Source organism: Salarias fasciatus, chromosome 14 (assembly GCF_902148845.1).
Source record: "Salarias fasciatus chromosome 14, fSalaFa1.1, whole genome shotgun sequence".
In the NCBI taxonomy this organism is placed as follows: Eukaryota; Metazoa; Chordata; class Actinopteri; order Blenniiformes; family Blenniidae; genus Salarias; species Salarias fasciatus.
In genome coordinates this window covers 23,867,886-23,881,928 of record NC_043758.1, presented here as the reverse complement: position 1 = coordinate 23,881,928, position 14,043 = coordinate 23,867,886, and the positions used below count along the sequence as shown (strand labels likewise).

Genomic DNA, 14,043 nt, shown 5'->3' with positions numbered 1-14,043 from the left:
ATTTCTGTCTCGCCATCCTTTGGTGACTACATTTACTAACCTGCAAACCTGAGACCTCATTTTGGAAACCTTGTGGTCATCGATACAGATTTCCAGCTCAGAACTTCCAGTAAAGTTAGTTCATCTATCTCTACCACATGGCCTCTGCCTGGGCTGAAGAGGAGAGCTTCCTGTGCTCTGTGTGTCTGGAGACCCTGAAGGACCCTGCCACTCTACCATGCGGACACTCCTACTGCTTGGCTTGTATCAAGAACCACTGGGACAAGCGAGACAGCAAGGGTCAGTACAGCTGCCCCCAGTGTAGGCAGGTCTTTAACCCTCGTCCATCGCTGGCCAAGAGCACTGTGCTAGTGGAGGCCATGGAAAAACTGAGAGCCAACAGCCTAAAGCCGCCAGCTTCCTCATCCGTGCCTGCCTATCTGGAGGTCCTGCCGAACACAACGATAACACAAAGACCAGGCAGCATGTACCCACAGCTTCCCACAGTGGCTCCCAGATCCTGTCCGAAACACAACCTGCCCCAGGACCTGTTTTGCCAGGAAGACAAGGAGTGTGTGTGTGAGGTGTGCTGCCTGCATGAACATGAAGGGCATTGTGTGGTCAAACCAGAAAATGAGAGGAAACAGAGGCAGGTAGGTCATTTTGGTCTCATGTCAACTTCATGTTTTAATGACACGCAGAGGAGAGAAGAACTGTTTCTACATGTTTAGTATTCTTAAAATGTAGTAAACTGATGTGTCTTGCTGCTTTCTGGTTAAAATAATCCTCTCTTGTTTGTATGTGTAGAAAGAGCTTGATGAGATGCACACAGAGGTACTTAAGAGAATCAAGGAGACTGAAAGAAAACTCAAGGAGATTCCACATGCTGCTCGCCAGCACAAGGTAGTGAGAATTGCATCTTCCTAACAAGTCACTGTTTTCTGGTATCTTGAGTCTGGTTTTGTTTGTTACTTCTAATATCCTCTTCATCCTCTCTGCTCTACCAGGCTTTGGTTCAGGCACTGGAGAAGGAGAGCACAGATGTATTCTCTGATATGGTGAAGAATGTGAATGTCACAGGTGTGCAGGTTGGCGAGCTCCTCAGCACCCATGAGAGTGAGTTAGGCAGCCAAGTTGAGGGTCAGATCCACAGACTGGAGCAGGAGGTGACACAGCTCCTCTGGAAAAGTGAGGAACTGGCAAGAATTTCTGGTGTGCAAGACCACATCTGCTTTTTGAAGGTAATACACATTGCTGGTGGACATTTTGTTTCGTGAACAGCACATTTTAATAGTGAAACTTTGTGACTTCTATTCACAAGAATTTCTTCACCTTGAATCCACTGGGTCGGACGGACGGCACAGAAGACTCAGTTCTTGGTCAGGAGGATGCTGTTGTGGCCTCTGTTAGATCAGTGATGAAAGAACTGCAGGTGGGGATACAGGATCTTTGCGAAGACAGTTTGCAGAAAATCGCCAAACTGGGTTAGTATTTCATCATTTCAAGCTTCTAGCTCTCTCCCATTCTCTTCTTTGGAAATGTAAATAAAAAAAAAAACCTTTTTATTTGTAGTGAATCAGGACTCCACTGCTTCAACATTCAATGGTGTGGAAACGGTCAGCGGACCACAAACTGATGAGTCTTGTCAGGCCCCACAACAAAATACAGGTTTAGTTAATCCACAAAGATCATGCAATGCAACACGAGCAGACAATACATTATTATAGTGAAACAAATTTGATTTCACTGCAGAGAAAAAGACTTTGTGAAATCTCTTGAATTTCTCATCCTTCATTCTATAGTGTATGAGACCATAGCAGACCAACCACCTCTTCCACCAGCAAGACCCGGAGGTATGTTATTGCAATTTTAAAGTAACTATGTTCTTGGTCTTAAAATATTTAAATCTGATAGTCAAACAGGTAATCAGTCTACCCATGCAGAGTGTTTCAAAGTACTGAGATCCTCCTTAGTTAATATTGTCCATAATCTGTGTTCTCTTTCTAAAGGACCCGAGCCTTCAAGGCAAACGCGCCCTTTGTCTTTCCAAGGTAAGAGGATGACAGAGCATGAACATTTTTGTTGAAATTTGATTGCACGAAATTTATATTCTTTTGTTTTACATGTTCCCTTTATTGCCTTTCTCTGCATCTCTCCGAACTAGGAGCGTCGGCGCCCCCTCTGCCCATCCCTCCTCTTCATCCTCGAGGTAAATGCAAAGAGATCTCCAAATTTTACCTTCTTTATAAACTAATTCCTCAGTATTTTGATGACAGCCATGGTTTGAAGATCTTATTTGTCCTTTTTATGTGCCCCACAGCATCTTCTGTAACAATGGGAGCTGTGAATCCAGAGCCAAAAACTAGAGAGGAAATGTTAAAATGTGAGTCTACCTTCCTTCTTATCATCATATAACATGTAGGCCATAGGCAGCCATGTCAGGATCTCCAGGAGTGTTGGAGTTTTTTTCTTTTTTTTTTTTTAATAATGTGTCTTCTCCTACTAGTTCGTTTTGAGCCCACGATGGATCCCAACACAGCATACCGCCATGTGCAGCTGTCAGATGGAGGCTGTAAGGCCACTTTACGGGCTGAGAACATGAATCCACCTGAACATCCTGAACGCTTTCAATTCTGGAGGCAGGTTCTCTGCAAACAGCCACTGGGAGGAAGCCCTTACTACTGGGAGGTGGAGTGGACTGGCCAGAAGGTGAACACTTTGACAGTGTACACTGCTCTTTTGGGTTTTTTTTTTTTTTTTTTTGGTTTGGAATATATAGTTCATCCAATAAATTAGCGATACTGTTAAATTCATAGTTTCTTCTCGTTAATTGTTGTGGGATCAAGATCTGTTGATTCAGTTTTTGTATAGGCTGCATAATCCTTTCTGCAGTAGGTCAAAATCAAATACCATGTTGGAAATTAATTCGGACAATGTGTAACGTAGCATTCCCAAATAACTTACTTTTAGTTAAAATACAAAAGCCTGAGGTTTGAGGGTTTTTTTTTATATCATCACCAATACTAATTTCAAAGTGGTTTTTTTTCTTTTACATTTTGTTTCATCATTTCATCATGGAGTATTTAGTAATATTTTTAGACATCAACACAAAGTGAATTCAAATTCACAATGAATTGCAACCGAAAAAGAAGAGAACACTACAAACATATGAAAAGAAGACAGCTAATGTGAATTGAATGTGGTTGGTCATAATGGACTGAGACCAGACGTGGAGGAAGTCAAATGAGATGGAGGCTGGTGGTCATGGATATCCTTGAATATGTACAGCGGAATCTTTTTGTTCAGGACTGAAGCAGGAGGCAGTGATGCTGCTTCAAATGAGGAGTGTAGCAAATGGTGGGGTTTTGCTGATTTATTCATGCTGCAGGGTTCTGAACTAGTGGTGGCATGTGGAGTAAAACAATGTGAAGCTGTTGATTGTTTTGTAGATGGGGTTATGTTAAGTGGGCAATGTGTCTGAAAGAGACTGGTATAATAGGCTACTGTCAAGAATAACAATTGGGCTCTTTCACTGAGGGGAGGGGCAGATAGTAGAGGTATCAATAGTGGGAGAGGAAGTTATAAATACATTTGATTTGGTGCCACAGTTTAAATTAAAGTTATTACCAGATACCAGGTATTTCAAACTGTTCAGGCCGTTGATGACATTGGGTTTGCAAGGAAAAAAAGATTGTCATCTATATAGTAAAAATGTACATCATATATAGAAAATATGGAACTAGGAAGAAGGATCTAAATGAGAAGTAGCCCAGGCACACAAGAAGTAACGATGAATGGTTGGAGCTGAGCAAATTGAGAGCAGCCAAAGAGATACGATCTGAAACGGTCGAGGGGGTGTGAGTGATAAGTGAAGATAAGGAGAATGGTGTGAGATTATGTTCAAAGCTGCAATCAGATGGACAACAATAACAATAGAAAGAGAACTGGATAAGCAGCCATTAGGAGGTCATTTAGAGCAATGAGTCCCGTGTTACACCAGCAGCAGAAACCAAACTGGAAATAATCATGCACTTTATGTTGTGTTAATTAAGAGTGGAGTTGAAGCAACCTCACCATATAATGTTGGTGATACCAGCTAATGAACAATGTAAGGGTTAGGTAGAGCTTCTCCAGCACTCCAGCAAATGCTTTGTTCAAGGTGTCATGCTAAAGAACAGATCTGGAAAGAAGTGCATCAAGTTCATGTCATTTTCATTTCCCACACAATGTGCAGTTCAAGACCTGATTCTGTATCAAATCAAAATCAAAACAATGCCTTACTGTTTTAATAGATTAATTATGGACACCATGGTCCCATTCACACTCCATGTATTCTCTCTCATCAAGTGTATTTCTTTCTGTGCCATCTTTCAGATCACCCTTGGTGTCACCTACAAAGAGATCGAGCGCAAAGGCTCTGATGACAAAAGCCGTTTGGGTCACAACGCTCACTCCTGGAGCCTGTACTGGTCCGGGAGCGGCTTCTCCTTCTGGCACGACGGGCAGGAGAAGCTGCTGGGCTCTCCTAAGGCCAGACGGATTGGCGTCTATCTAGACCAGCAGGTGGGGATTCTGGCCTTTTACAGCATCGCCAACAACAAGGCCAGCCTCATCCACCGACACCTGACGCAGTTCTCCGGGCCCCTGTATCCAGGATTCAGGTTCTGGTCTGGAGCAGGGTCTGCAGTGACAGTCTGTCAGTTGGACTGAGTTGTGTAACAGTAGTGGGAAGATGTTTTCATGATTTAAGGAGGTTTGACATTTAACTGATGATGTAAAAAAAAAAAAAAAATGCTACACAATCAAAAAAATGTTCCATTGAGTTCAATAATCTATTCTTGTGATATTTATGTTTGATCACTAAATAAATTAACAAGTGCACGCATTCTGTTTTGTTTGGGTTTTTCTTTTTACACCAACTGATGGCAGATTCCAATACAATCCATGCTTTTATAACAAACTTTATTTTACAGTTGCCTCACAGCATGAAGGACATGAGTACCAGACCGGTCTTTCTGTGTAGAGTTTGCATGTTCTGCTCATGCATGGTTACTCCGTTTTAGTTTTAGTCTAAAAACATATTCATTAGTGAGGTTTGAGTGTGTGTGATTGTCTGGCGTGTGATAGAGAGGTGACCTGTCCAGGGTGTGTTCTGCCCCTTGCTCCTAGTTAACAGGGATTTGCTTCAGTGCCACACGACCCCGAACTGGACAACATGGTACATAAAATGAATGGATATAAATAACTGAAAAAGTTGTGTGAGTCGCCACCATTTCAGATTTAAAGGACAGTCCAACAGCATCCTAGGTTTTGATCTCACCTTGTTATGAAAGTTGTCTTGTGACAGAGACTTGTGGTATAACCAGAGCATGGCGGATGTTATCTTTGACTTTGAGACCTGGAACCAAAAGTTCCCTCTCAGTTCTACTGTTACAACTAGCTATATCAGTCATGGATTTGATCTGTGGTTTCCTTCTTTCTTATATCAGCTTTGTGATAAATTTTTGTTTCATTAAAAAAAAACAAACTTTGTCTCAAAAAGCCTGATCTTTGACTATAAACAATTTTAATCGGCTTTCTTGCTTTGTGCCAGTTGGAAATCTGATACTATTCACAGCGGCACAATGAAGGCATCACTTTACATGCGATGTTCACTGCATGTCGTGTTCGCTCCTGATCGAGAGAGATGGACCAATTAGATGAATAAATGAGCACTGGTGACACAGTCCTGCTGAAGCTTCTCAAAGAAAAACTCCTGTCTGGAACAGGAATTTTATTTTCAAGATTCAAAGACTGACACTGCCATTGTGTAACGTGTGAATTATTTCTGGTTTGAATTGCATCATGTGATCAGAACATGGTTATGCATGTGTTGACTTCAAGACTTCATTTTGGATTCTCAATAAAATACAGCAAAAAACTTTCAATACTGAATAAAAGGTCTTGTGATCTCATGGGAACTATAAAACAAGTGGACACATTGCCTCAGAGGACATATGAGACCTAACCTATATTGAAAACACAAAGGTCTGGGGATGTATGTCTCTGTATCTGTGAAGCCCCCGTAGAGAAAAGAAACAAATTCCACTTTGCATGTTTGAGTGGCCATAGGGAAAGCAGGGAGGAGCCAAAAGAAAGACTTCTTGTTAAACCTATATATACGTATGCAGTCGTACCCATGGCTTATGATCCTACATTCACACCTTTTTTGCCTCTAAAGCTATCACCTTCTGCCATCAAGACCATGCGAGGTAAGACTGAATATGAGCAAAATAGTTATTTACTTGGCAGAATTATTTACTTGTTTTTGCTCTCCTCTTCCCAGCTATTGCATTGTTTTGCCTGCTGGAAGCAGTATTTAGTCGGACTGCTTCATACTCATGGGGTAATCTTGGAAATGGAAATGGAGATCCTGATTCCAGCACAGATAATGGTAAGAGGTTATTCAGTCTGTGATCTCCTTGAATACACTCATTTTTTTTCTCAAAAAGAAATGGTTTTTCAGCTTGATGATGTGTGTGTCTGTGTTTGCTCAGTGTGTCTCACGGATAAGGCTTCATGCGGCTGCTGTCTGATGCAGCAACAGATACACAGGATGAAAACATTCTTCAACATGAGCCTCAACGAGCTGGAGAAGGAGCTGGTGAAAACCCAAACTGTTCTCAACAGTGTCAGAGGTGGGACACGTGCGCAAAGTAGAAATAACCTCATAAAAAAAAAAAAAAAAAAAAAAAAAATCACTTTTTGGTTTTTAAGTTTTAACGCGTAGATTATTGAAAGCACTTAAAAGTACAGAAATTGTCAATTGGAGGGCATCTGTATGGACATTTTAGGACATTTTGATCAGATTAATTAGCATGAGAGGGTTGATCCTCTCTATTACTTACCCTACTCTTTGAGATGCCATGGTCTTTTTCCATCTTTGATATTGTTGATTTCTCATCCTACATTTGTTGTATACAAAATTCACAGATGGGGTCAACCATTTCATTCAAAAGAGCTGTTTCTGCCATGGCCTGGCCTTCTTTTGTTTCTTTCTCTGATGTACGGTTGTGGTCTCTTTATGATGGACTGTGCGAACCTTACCACCTGTTGCAGGAGGGTCCTGGATATTGTCCTATAGCTCCAACTAGCTTTCTTCAGTAGTCAGTCAGGGTAAATGTCTCTGCGCTGGTAGTGGATTGTTAAAGATGCATTTTGCCACCTGCTGAAGGGCCTTCCTGTTCGTCACTGCCCAGAAGTTTGGGAAACACGAAGCGTAGCAGTAGGTCAAGGTGCTCCCTGCAGCTGGTTGATGGAAATGAATCATCGGCGCTTGATAAATCTGACGGCAGACCTGTCTCTCCCCTGCAGCCAGCCGCAGCGCCTTCTCTGTTGCTCTGACCAATGACGAAAGCTTGAACTGCTTCGGGCCTTTCCGGGACGATAGGCTGATCGTCTACAGGCACGTCTTCATCAACCTGGGAGAAGGCTACAACGTGCTCAACGGCGTCTTCACCGTTCCCCGTTCGGGCGTCTACAGTCTGGCCCTGACCGTCTACAGCGACGCCGGCTCTCCCGGGAACAGCCTGGCCGCCTGCGCCGGCCTGCAGGTTAACGGCCACTTGGTGGCGGGGCCCAGAGAGCGAAACATGCAGGACCAAGAGGACAGTGCCACCATTCTCGTGGCCCTTCACCTGAAAGCTGGGGACAAGGTGGCGGTCAACCTGCCCATCGGGTGTTTCCTCTGCGATGACAAGAGCCACTATAACACCTTCACCGGCTTCCTGCTATATGCTACTGACTAAGTTAGGGAAATGTAGCTGCTCTGTGCTTCATACCAGTGGAATTTCAATCACATATCGTATATGAAATGCTTTGATCTGACAGCTGTGCTTCGGAGGTCTTTTGGAGTTAGATAAGTTTCTTCAACTGTTCTTGTTCTAGACTTTTCACATCTGACCGCTGTTACATCGACATTTTTAACACACTGAACTACTGGATGAAATACGAGATGTGTAATGCCAAAAAAAAATAAACCACGATTCTGAGAAAAAAAGAATCATTGTGACGTTTTGTTCCTGTATCAATCTTCACGACAGCTCACTCTCTAAGTGGATTTTTGGGTTTTTTTTCTTTCTTTTTTTTTTTCAGACATTATAAAAGCATTTGCAAAAGATTTACTAAATGTTACATTTCACAGCCACACAGACGTGGTGTACAGCGTCTTTTTGTATATTGCCGAGTATATCAGTGCTGACATTCAGCTGTGGAGGAGGAAAAAAACAAAACAGCCCCATTCAGAGGGCGTTTCCCTGAGAGATAGACGACACCTGGGCGCTTTTGTAATACCTCGTTGGGAGGAAAGCTCCTCCTTTGTCGAGTGAAACTTTGAAAGTGAGGCCCAAATGATGAAAAGAAAGAAGGAAAAGAAAAAAAAAAACACTTTTCACTCAGACGCATGAGTGATAAAAAAAAAATAAATAAGGAGGAGCTATTTTTTAAAAAGGTAAAGTTAAACCAAGAGGTTTCAAGGGAGGAGTTCTGGGATAAAATATATACACGTATTTTTTTGTCTGGTGATCAGTCTGCACATTTTTCATCATTAAGAAGCATCATTGGCATCTTTTACCAACATGAGAGGTGAGACACAACACCTGCGGGATCTTTAGGGGGAAATAGGTTCAAAGCTTCAACAGCTTCAAAGTCAAGAATGACCGAAAACATTTGATTTATCAGATTAAATTTTTTTTATTTGTCTTTTCTCTTTTTTTTTTTTTCCTCCAGCAATTGCATTCCTGTGTCTGCTGCATGCAGTTTTTCATGAGACTGTTGGTAATCACAGTCCCTACTCCTGGAACAGTGTGCGTGATGTGGACCCGGTTGAAGGCAATGACGACCCCCAGGGTGAGAGACACTGAAAGAAAAGTGCATGCAAACATACATTTTCTCCTTAAAACTAACTAGTGTGTGTGTGTGTGTGTGTGTGTGTAGTGTGTGTTGCTGACCAGTCTGGTTGTGGCTGCTGTCTGATGCAGACAAGACTGGAAAGAATGAAGAAGTCTCTCCACCAAACAGTTGAAGGGATGTCAAAATTTCTAAATAAGTCCAAGACACTTATCCACAATATGAAAGGTGAGTGACAAGAAGATAAACACCACATCAGTCTTCTTCTTCTTCTTCTTCTTCTTCTTCTTCCGCTTACTGGGCAGTTTGTTCTCTGTATCTCCAGAGAGTCGCAGTGCCTTCTCCGTCGCTCTGAATAGTGACACAAGTCTGACCTGCCTGGGCCCCTTCGCAAGCAACAACTTCATCGCATACAAGCATGTCTTCCTCAACCTGGGAGATAGCTACAATGCCAACAACGGCATTTTCACCGCGCCCCGTTCCGGCGTCTACAGCATCGCCGCCACCATCTACAGCACCAACTCCACCGGGCAGACCAAGGACGCCTGCGCCAGCCTGCAGGTGAACAATGTCGTGACCCACCTTGGGGAAAAATACAACGAGGACCCCGAGGACAGCAACACGGTGGTGATAGCCGTGAAACTGGTGGCGGGGGACTTCGTGGCCGTCAAACTGCACCAGGACTGCATCATCTGTGACGACGAGAATCACTATAACACCTTCACTGGTTTCCTGGTGTATGCCACGGATGACATGTAGCTGCTTTGTGCTTCGTGTTCGTTTATGTCGGGCTACAGCCTCATGATGAGAGTTTGCAGTCTCCGACTGATCGTCGTCTCAGCCAACTCATAGCTATTGTCCTGTTCATTATTTCTCTTGTATATTTTTCCTGAGATCATGTTCTACTAATTACAGTAAAAAAAATAATAATTTCTCTGTGTTTTCAATCGATTTTGTTTTGGATCAACTCAAACTTTGTAAGCCCTTTCTGTTGTCCTCTTTCTGTTTAAGGATTCAGTTTTTTATCTGGGAACGTCTGTGAAGTTTCTCAAGCCTGATATCAAAATAAATACAGTTTCTAAATATACAACTTGTGTCATGTTTTTTCTTTTAAACCAGATGTAATTAGATGGAGTATATAAACTGAGCTGTACAGACAATTTTTAATGCAAATCTATGATGCTAGAGTATTTCATAAGGGCCCTTTGTTCCTAATTTATGTGCTAGTTTAAGCTGGGTTGTTTGTATTTGTTGATACAATGAACAACAAATGGCAGCAAAAAGGATTTCTTCAAGAGGAGAATAACTTTTGAACCTTTCATACATAATTCAAATTCTAAGTAAGCTTGTGTGAGCTGTATTTTCATATCATCTATTCATACAGTGTGTGGATAAAGTGACGTTTTTATTTTATTTCATACAAACAAAATGTATCTGTAATGAATGGAAAGCACCTGCCATCAATTAAATAAATCTTATAGTGTGAAAATAGAAACTATGATGGGCATTACAGTATGATCTAGGAGCACAGTGTAACTATCAGTGAAGTAGCAGATTCAAAGTTGTTACAGAGTCAAACTTCACTGTGACTCGTCTTTATAAGCAAGAAATACAGAATCATAAAAAGTCTAAAAGCCCCAACGGGTCACTTGTGATGACTCACTTTCTAATGATATGAGAGGTTGATTAATATGGAACAGAAGCACAACAATTACCTGTTGTAATGATCATGTTTGTCTTCAGCTTTAATTATTGAAAGATCAAATAAATCATTCACTCATATTTCACCTTATTTTTTACCTTCAGCATCTTCATCTCATGCTATTTATATCATGTTTTACTATATTTCATGTTATATTTGAGTCTTGATTTGATTTGTATCTTCTCAGTTTTACTTTACTATCTTCTGCGTCGCTTATTCAGGTCTCAGGGTCAGTCCTGGATCGATCTGCAGTCCATCACACACAATCACGTACACTGAATTCAGACCTCGTCAGTTAACCTCAGAGACACACTTTTGGATGAAAGTCATGTACAAACAAGGAGAACCTACAAAAAAATTCTAACAGAAAAACCTTCAACATGAGACAGATAACCATTTCACTACCTGCCATTTCACCTGTTTGTTAATATGACTTAGTCTTTGTGTTCTGTGATTTTAACATTTCATGTTGCTTACATAGTTTCATTAGTTTTCAAACGCACTTCAATTTCACTCAAGATTACATTAATTTCTCTCCTTGCTTATGAATGCACTGTTTACTTGTTTTGCCTTGACATCAATAACTCTGTGAAGCATTTTTAATTGTACAATCTGCACCAGTGGTTTGGCTGAGTGACTGATTTGGTTATTTATTTATTTATTTTTAAGGGCTGTCAATTCTGGGCAAGTCTACAGATCATGTTAAAAATATCAGTGACATTTTTAAGATAATATATAAAAATAGAAACCATTAACCAGGTAAAGCAACCAATCACACTGAAACTGTGGGCATATAATAACTCAATACTTCCTGCTACAATCAAGTTACAACTACAAATTATTCTTAATAAAGACGATAATAGCGGTGAAGACGATGACCCAAGCTGCACTTGGCGTTCAGCGTGTCGCACAGCCCTGAATAAGAGATCAGACGGCACTGATACCTCATCCCAGACGACAGACGATACCAGGCCACAACAAAGCCCTCATGGGCGTGTGCTTTCTCCTGTGTTGTCATTTTAGAAAGTGAGAGGCGATGATGGTAAAGCATCAACAGGATTGCTGCTATAAAGGTGGACAATTAAAAAAAAAAAAAAAGGTGGAGGAATGAAAGTGAGAAGTAACACAGGGAGGAGCTTTGAGGAAAAATATATATTCACAACTGTTTGGGTCAGTTTTTCACACCACCTAACCATCTGAGGCAGCCTCCATTCCGCATCAGCATGAAGGGTAATGATTATGCACACAAAACGCAGTGATTTCTTGCCTAACAACACGGCTTTCTGTGCCTGTCCTTTCATGCATCCATCTTCTCTTCCCTCCCCAGCTGCGGTGCTGCTGTGTGTCGTGTACGCAATGTTTCCTCAAGCGTCATCTCAGTTCGGCTGGAATGGATCTGAGAGCACAGCCGCCACTCCAGACCCCACTGCAGGTATAGTGGAGAAACAACGTGAGTTGATGAGTTTGAAGTCAGAAATCAGCGTCACGGGCCTCTGTGTTCAGTTTGCAGCACAGACCGGCGCTCGTGTCAGTGCTGTGTCATGGTGCAAGAGGTGAACGAGACGGCGGAGCACGTCGATACAGTCCTGACTGAGCTGGAGGAGGAGTACGAAAATATAAAAGAGAAAGTTGACGTCCTGGAGAGTGAGTGGCGGTTTGCACCAACAAACCTAAAAAAAAAAAAAATTGATGTCATTTAACCGGCAATCGTGATTTCACGTTTCAGGCAGCCGAGTTGCTTTCTCCGCCTGCCTGTATGAGGAGGACGGCATCCTATGTGAAGAGCCCGATGATGACAGCAACATCATCAAGTACAAACACGCGTTCCTTAATCTGGGACAAGCCTACAATGAGAGCGCTGGTGTTTTCACCGTGCCCGTCGCCGGCCACTACAGCATCACCGTCACCGTCTACAGCGATTCGGGCTCGTCAAACATCCCGCTGGACGCGTGCGCCAGCCTGCAGCTGAACGGCCAGAGGATCGCCCGTGCCAGAGACAGGAATAGATACGACTACCAGGACAGCGCCACCATAGTTGTGGTTCTGTACCTGGCGTTAGGCGACGAGGTCTCCGTCAAGTCCACCGTTGGCTGTATGCTGTGCGGTGAAGGCCGCTACAACACGTTCAGTGTCTTTCTGCTCTACGCCGGGGCTTAGAGGCGGCTGCGCTCTCAGGCTGCTGTTTTAGAGAGATTTAACATGTCTGGTCTGAAACAGATGTTTGTCCTGATGGAAAGATGTAATATAAAAGTTGAGGAAATGGAAAAGATATATGCAAAGGTGACTCAGAGAAATTATAATGCAAATAAAGTACTGAAACATTACTCATTTTTGTTATTGTGTCATTTAATTATTCTGTATTTTTAATAAAACATTTGTCATTTAGGATCATAAAAACTGCACTGTAAAAAGGCTGAAATATTCACTTTTAATAATGTCTTCTATGATCAAATGCACCATGAAGCATGTGTTTACGCCATTGCAAGAAAATGAGTTTATTGTTTAAATTAGTGCTGTTACATTTGAATGTCCATAAGAAATAAAGTTTCCAGATCTTCATAATTATTGTCAGTAATACAATTTTAGCAACAAATCTACAGACCACAGAAAATAAATTAAAACTCTTTTCATGACTTGTTGCCTGCTCTTGATTATGAGTCTGTTGCTATAAAGGGTGATTCTAATGCGAACTGTGATAATCCAGAAGATAACTGTGTTATAGAAAGTCAGAACATCCTGGAACATTTTGAACTTTTACAACATGTAACGAACTCCACGCACAGGAGACACGTTTCTGAAACTGTGGTGAAGAATCTTCTGTTGTCCTTTGATTCATTTCGTCTCCATCTCAGCTGACTGCAGCAGCAAAACAGAGCTGGCTCGAAAAACATTATGTAGATTAAAACTTCCCACCTCTTTTCAAGCATGTTAAATTAAAAGTATGTATATGTGTATAGTTGTGGGAACACTCAGACATATATTATTTATTTTCTGCAAACATGTTTTCAAAAAACATTAACTTGATTATTTTCATGGGGTTTAATCTCAGCTCTTGCTTCAGCTCCTGTCAATGACCTTGTAGATAACCTCAGCTATAACGTTTTAAGCATCATAAAAAAATAAAATGAAAAAAAAATCCTGATATATAACTCATAACTTAATGTTTTTATGACACTGAACAATTACTTCAATGTTTCTTCAGTCTGGACTTATTTCAAACAGCATTAAGTTGCATAAAAACAGCCTTTTCAATAATCTTACCTAAGAAAGGCTGGTTTGATATGGGCCTGGCTGATTAATTATTCTTTCAGATTGCTCCTTTTCAATAGAGGATTGATTATTGATTTTTTTCTGCTCTCTCAGATTTTAGCAGCATGTCCCCCTCATGACCATATATGGGCATAGAGTGCAGTCATTCAGCTGAGAGCAGCTGTCAATCAAACTCTGACGGTCAGTTCTTTCAGTGAAATACTTTA

General features: G+C 41.5%; 2 protein-coding genes across 2 annotated transcripts; both read left to right on the top strand.

Annotated features, from left to right (window-relative positions):
• Positions 1-9: 9 nt before the first annotated feature.
• Positions 10-4,837, top strand: ftr86 (finTRIM family, member 86). The gene is made up of 11 exons (XM_030108733.1): positions 10-632; positions 787-882; positions 987-1,220; positions 1,301-1,463; positions 1,552-1,647; positions 1,782-1,832; positions 1,989-2,030; positions 2,144-2,188; positions 2,300-2,362; positions 2,486-2,688; positions 4,354-4,837. Exons 1-11 carry the CDS (start codon positions 138-140, stop codon positions 4,687-4,689), a joined length of 1,824 nt encoding a protein of 607 aa, XP_029964593.1. The 5' UTR covers positions 10-137; the 3' UTR covers positions 4,690-4,837.
• A 1,320-nt stretch (positions 4,838-6,157) lies between these two features.
• Positions 6,158-7,766, top strand: cbln20 (cerebellin 20). Its single transcript, XM_030107675.1, has 3 exons — positions 6,158-6,230; positions 6,516-6,656; positions 7,333-7,766. Exons 1-3 carry the CDS (start codon positions 6,158-6,160, stop codon positions 7,764-7,766), a joined length of 648 nt encoding a protein of 215 aa, XP_029963535.1.
• Positions 7,767-14,043: the final 6,277 nt, after the last annotated feature.

Excerpts from the sequence above, each read along its gene's own strand:
- ftr86 (XM_030108733.1), top strand. The coding sequence starts at position 138 with ATGGCCTCTGCCTGGGCTGAAGAGGAGAGCTTCCTGTGCTCTGTGTGT. Across the intron at positions 633-786 it reads ATGAGAGGAAACAGAGGCAG|AAAGAGCTTGATGAGATGCA; the intron begins GTAGGTCATTTT and ends TTGTATGTGTAG. Across the intron at positions 883-986 it reads ATGCTGCTCGCCAGCACAAG|GCTTTGGTTCAGGCACTGGA; the intron begins GTAGTGAGAATT and ends CTGCTCTACCAG.
- cbln20 (XM_030107675.1), top strand. The coding sequence starts at position 6,158 with ATGGCTTATGATCCTACATTCACACCTTTTTTGCCTCTAAAGCTATCA. Across the intron at positions 6,231-6,515 it reads TGCCATCAAGACCATGCGAG|TGTGTCTCACGGATAAGGCT; the intron begins GTAAGACTGAAT and ends GTGTTTGCTCAG. Across the intron at positions 6,657-7,332 it reads TGTTCTCAACAGTGTCAGAG|CCAGCCGCAGCGCCTTCTCT; the intron begins GTGGGACACGTG and ends TCTCCCCTGCAG.